The 8,612-nt window shown below is 32.5% G+C and overlaps 1 protein-coding gene across 1 annotated transcript in view; it reads left to right on the forward strand.

The window, feature by feature from the left end:
- The window catches only part of LOC107663135 (kunitz-type protease inhibitor 1-like), an 18,915-nt gene that overhangs the window by 8,392 nt on the left and 1,911 nt on the right, over nucleotides 1-8,612 (forward strand). The window contains exons 5-9 of the mRNA XM_016453294.1: nucleotides 1,536-1,677; nucleotides 4,137-4,307; nucleotides 5,465-5,512; nucleotides 5,833-5,964; nucleotides 7,246-7,304. Coding sequence (XP_016308780.1) covers nucleotides 1,536-1,677; nucleotides 4,137-4,307; nucleotides 5,465-5,512; nucleotides 5,833-5,964; nucleotides 7,246-7,304 — 552 coding nt within the window. The remainder of the gene's footprint in view (nucleotides 1-1,535; nucleotides 1,678-4,136; nucleotides 4,308-5,464; nucleotides 5,513-5,832; nucleotides 5,965-7,245; nucleotides 7,305-8,612) is intronic.

An 8,612-nucleotide genomic window follows, 5' to 3' on the forward strand; every position in this document is an offset into this window, starting at 1 on the left:
TGCACACACACAGCAGTGAACACACACACACACACACACACCGTGAACACACACCCGGAGCAGTGGAGTGTGTGTTCATTTTTGCTGCGGCGCCCGGGGAGCAGTTGTGGGTTCGGTGCCTTGCTCAAGGGCACCTCAGTCGTGGTATTGAAGGTGAGAGAGAGCGCTGTACATTCACTCCCCCCACCTACAATCCCTGCCGGTACGAGACTCGAACCCGCAACCTTTGGGTTACGAGTCCGACTTTCTAACCATTAGGCCAGACACCGATCGGTCTGATCCGCTTCAAGTCGAACAAGCCTAGTGATTCAATGGACCATTAATAAAGAACCATTTACTTCACTCCTGAATGAATCAGCCATTTGAACGAATCAAATTAATGAATAAATGACTTGATGGCTTAATCATTAAGATATTTACCACCACCTACTGGCAGTTTTAGTTTATTATTTAGAGTATCATTTCATTAAAGAAATTAAGAAAAAATTATTAAAGGTATAGTTCACCCACCCAAAAATAAAAGATTTGTCATCATTTACTCACCCTCATGGTCCAAAAGAGTATATGTAATATATTTTATGTTGAATCAAACAAAATATTTCTTGCTGAAGCTACTTTTTGTAATGTCTGTTTGATGCTTTACACAACAATGACTTTAAATTATCTTTTGGGAGTAATTTCTTAGACAAATTTGATGTGCGATTAATTAGATTAATTAATCGCCACATCATGTAATTAATTAGATTAAAAATTGTATTCGCTTACCAGCCCTAATTAAAATACTTTTCTAATGTGTTATGTATAAAGGCTTCTTCGTGCTTTTTAAAAAGTTATATTTCAAAAAGTGTAACAAAGAATAGATAAGTATTATAATATAAGTGTGGTTAAAATAATTGTTAAATAATTATTCATGAGTTCATACAGTGTATTATTATAAAGCATAATTAATGCATTAAAATATTTTTATAATGAATTACATATATAAAGGCTTCAAGTAAAGCGTTACTGATATTGGTTGAAATTGGTTGTTTTCATGCATTTTAATGAATTATACTTTCTAAAAGTGTAACAATGAAAATTAATATTATAATTGTATATTATAATTGATGCATTAAAAATATTGTAAGGCATAATTAATGCATTAAAATATTTTTAGAATGCATTATATGTAAAGGCTTTAAGTGTTACCGATATTGTTCTTTTCATGTGTTTTAATGAGTTATACTTTATAAGTTGTTACAATGAATAGATAAGTATTAAAATATATTGTAATTAATGCAATAGTAGGTAAAATACTTTTTTAATGCATTATACTGTATATAAAGGCTTCAAGTAAAAGGTGTAACAATAAAAAATATTAATATTATATAACTGTGGTTATAATAATAGCTCATACAATGCATTAAAAGGTGCATTACAAGGCATAATTAATGCGATAAAAATAATCTATCATGCATTGTATGCATAGGCTTCAAGCAAAGTGTTACTGAAATTTCTTTAATGTACAATATACATTTTATTTAATTTTTTGTCAGGAAGGGCCATTTGAGGATTCAATGACAGTCTCCAATCTTTCTCCGGGGATGTACAAGTTCAGACTCACGGTCACAGATGACGCTGATCAGACAGGATCGGCCGAGGTGTCTATTTTGGTCCTGACGCCAGAACAGTCACTCCGTGAGTACTGTACATGAAAACACATGTTGTGTGTTTACTTCATTTGTTTATTCATTTTTTTTAACCCTTCTGCTGTGCTGAAAATCCTTTATGCAATTTGGCGTTCCTGGTCAAAAACGACCGGCCTTTTAAAAATTGCTTGTAAATCTCTTATTTTGGTATATGTGACCCTGGAGCACAAAAGCAGGCTTAAGTCGCACGGGTATATTTGTAGCAATAGCCAACAATACATTGTATGGGTCAAAATTATTGATTTTTCTTTTATGCCAAAAATCATTAGGATATTAAGTAAAGATCATGTTCCATGAAGATATTTAGTAAATTCCCTACCGTAAATATATTCAAATTTAATTTTTGATTAGTAATATGCATTGCTAAGAACTTCATTTGGACAACTTTAAAGATGATTTTCTCAATATTTAGATTTTTTTGCACCCTCAGATTCCAGATTTTCAGATAGTTGTATCTCAGCCAAATAACAAACCATACATCAATGGAAGCTCATTTATTCAGCTTTCAGATGATGCACAAATCTCAATTTCAAAAAAATTTACTTTAAGTCTTGTTTTGTGGTTCAGGGTCACATATTATCGCCAAATTTAGGATTTCATATTTTTATCATCTAAAACTGCCAGTAGGTGACGTTTCTTTCAATTTGCACAGGTTTTGTATTTCTGTCTGGAACTGACTGATTGTAGGCCTCATTAAACTGAGTTTTTCAGTCAGTATTGCCAAAATTATCGACTCAAAAACAGATGTACATAAGTGTGATGTTCTCGAAATTCGTCAGAGTTAATGTTCATTCCCGTATGTGTCGTTATGATATTAAAAGCAACAGCTTTCGTTAAAGTAGTAGGTCATTGCTGTCATGTTCTCTGATAAGTGTTTCTCAGTCATTTAATCTGATTTATCATAATGAAATTCACATGCACTGTTGACCTGAGATGAGTTCTGGTCCAACAGGTTTTGAAGCGACCTTAAAAATACACGGATTAATAATTTACCAGGATTTGTCAGACTTGAATGCATAAATGGGTTTATTCTGTTAACCCAGAATGTGCTTTTCTGTTTTCTAAAAACAGAATTTTTTCCTCATATTTCCTATTAAAAGGAGCTTCAGCTAATTTCAGCTTTGCTTGGTCGAAACTGTCAAATCAGCAGTTTAATTATTTATTTTCAATGGAAATGATTCAGTTGTAGTTTTGTGACCGATTGCCTGATGTTTCCTGGTTTTAGTAGAAACCGGAAACCCCTTGAGCTGCGAGAGGCCATTTTCTTGAGTGTTTCACAAACTGGAGCGGCAGGTTTTGCGGTGAGAGTTTCACAGAGAATGAGGTTGTTCTTGTCATTGAGCGTTTGTGAAACCGCTCTGATCTGGTCTAACTGTCAAATGTAAATCTAAAATCCATATGAGAGAAGACAAATTCTATTAGTTTTAATGCTGAACAGATATTTACATGGCTTTGTATTCATTTGAATTAATCCTGTTGCATTTGCATTATTTATAGTGTTTGGTTTTGCTGCCTTTGTGTTCAAAGCGCAGTGTTTGTCTCATCATTGATGGTGAGAAAATATTGTGAAGAAGCCCATTAAATATTAATAAATGTTTTTCCAAGACTTAAATGCATGTTTATCAGCAGCATCTGTAACATGCAGACAGAAAACAAACACACATACAGTGCATAAAGAACTAAACGTACAATACAAGTTTTTTTCATTTGTACGTTCTAAGGGACGAGACGTTAGTTACTGTGGTAAATCAACCGCATGTTCGTGTTTTGTCTTGTGTAATGCAAGTGATAGTTCCAGTTTTCTGTTTGAATGAGCGTTCATATTTCACATAGTTCATGTGTTCATACACACGATTATGTAAATGAGCAGTACAGTATGGGAATCGACTATAAAATACATTCAGGAATGCCGTTTGTGACCTAACAACACATGCATTATTTTACTAAATTGACGTTATATTTGTATTTGCTTGCTCTTTCACAGCGTCACTGTTATTGAGTCATAAATCAAGACTTAAACCTATCTTGACAGTGTATTGTTCAAGTAATGAAGCTTTAATTTGAGTTCCCATAAAAATAAATGCATTGATATGACATTTGATACTGACATTAATTGCATTGATGCTCTAATGTTATTGTCATGTGTTTTGCACATTGTCTCTTAAATGGTTTCATTTGGAGTTCTAAAATGTCATAACTTCACCGCAGAGGCTCGCAAAACTTAATTGCATTTTCTCATGCAATTTGTTATGGCATGCTATAGAAGCAAACACGTGCTGATGTGCAATGACAAAGCGTTACTTCAGAAGACTTTAAATATAGTATTGCATGCAAATTATATCATACTCTTGGTGATTTCTGTCTGTATGGAAGAATAAATAAAATGCTACGTCAAGCTGCAAGCATAACATTTGTTGTGACTAAAATGGCTGTTTTTCTTCCCATCAGATCACTGTCTGGTGCCGAAGAAGGAGGGTCCGTGTCGAGGCTCTTTCCCACGCTGGCACTACAACGCCGTCACAGAGAAATGTGAGCAGTTCAAGTTTGGAGGCTGCAAACCAAACCGCAACAACTACCTGGTGCTCAACGAATGCCTGAACGCTTGCGACAAAGTTTCAGGTATTGAGCTTTTTATGGTCATGTTATAAGTGCATGCCAGTTAATTACAGATAAAACTGTCATAGTGCAAAAAAACTAGTAGAAAGTCTAATTCAATTAAGTATACTGCACAATGGTTGTTATTGTGCAAATTGTGTATAAAAGTGTTCATTTATTTATTTAATGAAACATATATTAGATATCTAATGCAAAATAACTTTGATCTTTTATAGGTTTATAATATACTAATGACTTTTCCAAGTAAATATTGTAAAACTAAACATGTTTGTCTTATTAAAATGTAACCCTATTCCAACCTAAATACTTTTACATGTATTCATTTAGCAGACGCTTTCATCCAAATAAATATATCATAAATTTATTTAAATCGTTGACATTTGGGATTACCAGTCATGAAGCTTTGGTGTTTTTTCTTGAAAAATTATATAATAATATATATTAAAATTATATATTATTATATATTCTGCAAGTAAAACTTGTTTACGAATTAAATTAAAGGTAATGCAAGTGTAATGCCATTATTGTGCAAAATGTGTTTATAAAAAAGTGTTTATTTAAACAAGCATGAAACGTATAATACTGTAGGCATGTAATACAAAATAACTTTTACCTTACCTTTTATAGCTTTATGATATACTTGTGACTTTTTCCCATGTAAATGTTGTCTTTATTAAAGCATAACCCTATTTTGATGCATTTACTCATTTAGCAGATTCTTTTGTCAGAAGCAAATGAGGACAAGCGATTTATTATTATGTATTTAAATGTTTGAAGGTTAAGTTTACCAGTCATGAGGCTTTGGGGTTTTTATTCTGGTTCTCGCAAAATAAACCAGATGATTGTCAAACTGAATTGTGTTAGATATTTTAGGCTGTTTCTTCTTATGAAACTGCATTAAAAACATGCATTGCCTGTTAAATTGAACATAAACTGAAACAAACAAAGCAGAGGTGTCTTCAGTGATGCTTTCAGAGCAGCTCGTTCAGAAAATCCCTGAATTATTCATCAAGTCTGCCTGTGGATGCTTTTTAGAAATAATTTACACTTTATTTGATATTTCATTGCCTAATTTAATTACACTAACACATTTTTAAGAGTGACTTTTCAAAAATGATTTCAGGTGCTGCTGTTTTACATTAAATATTTTCTTATTGCAGCTTCTGCTAATCCACCGTCTGGAAGATTAGGTCCGATCCACGATCATCGTAAGTCCATGATTGCTGATGATTCCCTTTCAAGGGAACTTCGAACTGCGTCCTCTAGAGGTCGCTATAAGGAAACGCTATATGTCTCGTTCCCTTCTCAGGGAACCATGGTTACATACGTAACCTGAGACGTTCCCTTTCGAGGGAACTTCGAACTGCATCCTCTAGTTTCCTTATAGCGACCTCTAGAGGACGCAGTGTCTCGTTCCCTTCTCAGGGAACCATGGTTACATACGTAACCTGAGACGTTTCATTTGAATTAGTGTGTAGAATATTCATATAGGCATTGACAAGTGAAATCCTCTTTCAAACACACACAGGTGAGCAGTGTGACGTGGTTTGCGGTCCAGATCATTTCTCATGTTCAAATAAATGCTGCATCGAGAAAGAGTTGGAGTGTGACGGGGAACTGCAGTGCAGCGACGGTTCGGACGAGGCTGAATGCTCCAAACGTAAAAACATGATACATACACATTACCTTAGTAGTTAACCTCTTAAGTGCCACTGGCCCACCGGTGGGCCCGTTGGCGCTCTTTTTTTTTCGTCGTCTTTTTTTCTCTGTCACATATCTTAGTAATAATCATAAATTACATATCATATGAAAGCTTAAAACCTCAAAATTCATCCCGTGAAATCAAACCATTTTGAAATCGGACATTGTGTTACCATGGAAATGGTACTTTAAAATCTTTTGGCGGTCTCCTCCCTCTTAGTGGGTGGAGTCAGGTGTCATATTACAAAATGTATTATGGTCTTTTAGAATCAAACCTTTTTATAATCTTGACAAAATACATATCGTCGGAAAGGTCTGAGTCTCAAGATTCTATTTTGTGATAGAAGTAATATCGACAGAGATATTTAGACATTTGTGACCGAAAAATGCATTTACAAAAATTCAATGGAGTTTTGATGGCACCCGGTGGCTGTTTGTGGTATAACGCCCTAAATAAAATCTCTCAGGAACCTCATTTTTTTTATATCAACTTCAAATTTGGAACATATTTAGACATAAGGCTTTAATTTTATAGCAATTTTGGATTCAAAAATATTTTGAAAAATATTTATTTTATATAAAATAAAATAAAAATGGTACAGTGCATTTAACTTTTTTCACTTTTTGATACTTTAATATTTTGAAATGATTCTACTTCTGCAATAATCTGCAGATTGTCTTCTTAAAAATGAGTCCAACCTTACTTAGGTCTGTATTCCAAAGTGTTCATGAATTATAACAATTTAAGTTTGAATAGTGCACTTTCACATCTATATTCAAAAATGGGGGGTGGCACTTAAAGGGTTAAAGGAATAGTTCACTCAAAAATAAACATTCTGACATCATTTACTCGCACCTGTATGACTTGTATGTCTGCTGAGATGCCAAGTTATCTGAAGTCATACTAGAGCTTTGTTTTTTGTTATTGAGTTATTCACCGAAAAGCTAGCTTTTGACATGGGAAGACTTCAAATAAAGTGCATCAAGTCATATACGTAATGCTTTTATGCTGCTTTATTGTCACTTTTGATCTCAAAAGTCCCTTCTGCTTTCATTTAGTAAAGAACATACAGGATTGAGCCTAAGGGAGTAAATGATGACAGAATTTTTTATTTTTTATTTTATGAACTGTCCCTTTAAATGTACTTTATTTAGGGATTGAAATAAGGTTCAGGCTCATTTATTCGTTTTATGTGTGATTGAATTGATTCATTTAAGTTTTTCTTGTTTTTCTGTTCAGTGGACAGCAAGTTCCGTCGATTGCTGGATATTCCTGTGGACAAAAGCAAAGGTGATTCATATTTCATATTTTTAACTTGAAACTTTAAATATATCTCGCTAAGTATTTATTGATTAGAATTTTATCTTGAAAAGGTCATCGCTGTATTTCTTTTTTTTTTTTGTTATATGCAAACCTGAAATATATATTGTTGGAAGCATTTTTATTTTTATTTTGTTGAAAAATTCATCACTGTTCATCACTTCAACAATTAATTATATTTAATTGTTGGTTATTAAATATGCAAACATAAAAAAAAAAATTGTAAATATTTTTTATTATAAAAAACTTATCATTTGTATTTCATTTGCATTTTACTTTCTGTTATGATATATGCAAACTTTAAACATATTTTTAAGAATTTATTGATTATAACTTTACCTTTAAAAACTCATCACTGAATTATTTTATATTTATTCTTATGATATATGCAAACCTAAAATACATATTTTTAAATTACCTTCAATAATATTGAAAAACTGATTACTGTATTTCATTTTGTTATATGCCATTTATATATCTTTAAAAATTATAATTTTATCTTGAAAAGCCATTACTGCATTTCATTTATATTTCATTTTCTGTCATTATTTATGCAAACCTAAACCTTTCTAAACATGTATTGATTATAATTTTATCTTCAAAATCTTGTTCACTGCATTGTGTTTTTTAAAAAATTACAAAAGTTGTATTTGTGTATTCACAGTTTGTGTAAATTAAAATCTAAAATACAATTAGGAAATGTTAAAAATATTTTATTCATCATACGTTATTGTTTTATTTTTGTGAAATTATAATTTTGTCATAATATGTGTCCCTGCAGCACAGAAGTCGCTGGGGTATATTTGTAGCAATATCCAACAATACATTGTATGGGTTAAAAATTATCAATTTTTCTTTTATGCCAAAAATCATTAGGATATTAAGTAAAGATCATGTTCCATGAAAATATTTTGTAAATGTCCTACCGTAAATATATCAAAACTGCCAGGAGGGAACATTTAATTTAAAAGTCTGTGAAATATATATAATATATTAATATGTGACCCTGGAGCACAAAACCAGTCTTAAAGGGTTAGTTCACCCAAAAATGAAAATTAGCCCATAAATTACTCACCCTCAAGTCATCCTAGGTGTATATGACTTTCTTCTTTCAGACGAATCCAATCGGAGTTATATTAAAAATTGTCTTTGATCTTTCAAGCTGTGTCATACCACTCAGCGGGTGTTGCATGCATCAGTCCAAAAGAAGTTAAATAAAATGCACCCATCCATAAAAAAAAAGTGTCTCACACGGCTCCGGGGGGTGAACAAAGGCCTCCTGTAGC

Source organism: Sinocyclocheilus anshuiensis, unplaced genomic scaffold, assembly GCF_001515605.1.
Source record: "Sinocyclocheilus anshuiensis isolate Anshui unplaced genomic scaffold, SAMN03320099.WGS_v1.1 scaffold767, whole genome shotgun sequence".
Taxonomy (NCBI): Eukaryota; Metazoa; Chordata; class Actinopteri; order Cypriniformes; family Cyprinidae; genus Sinocyclocheilus; species Sinocyclocheilus anshuiensis.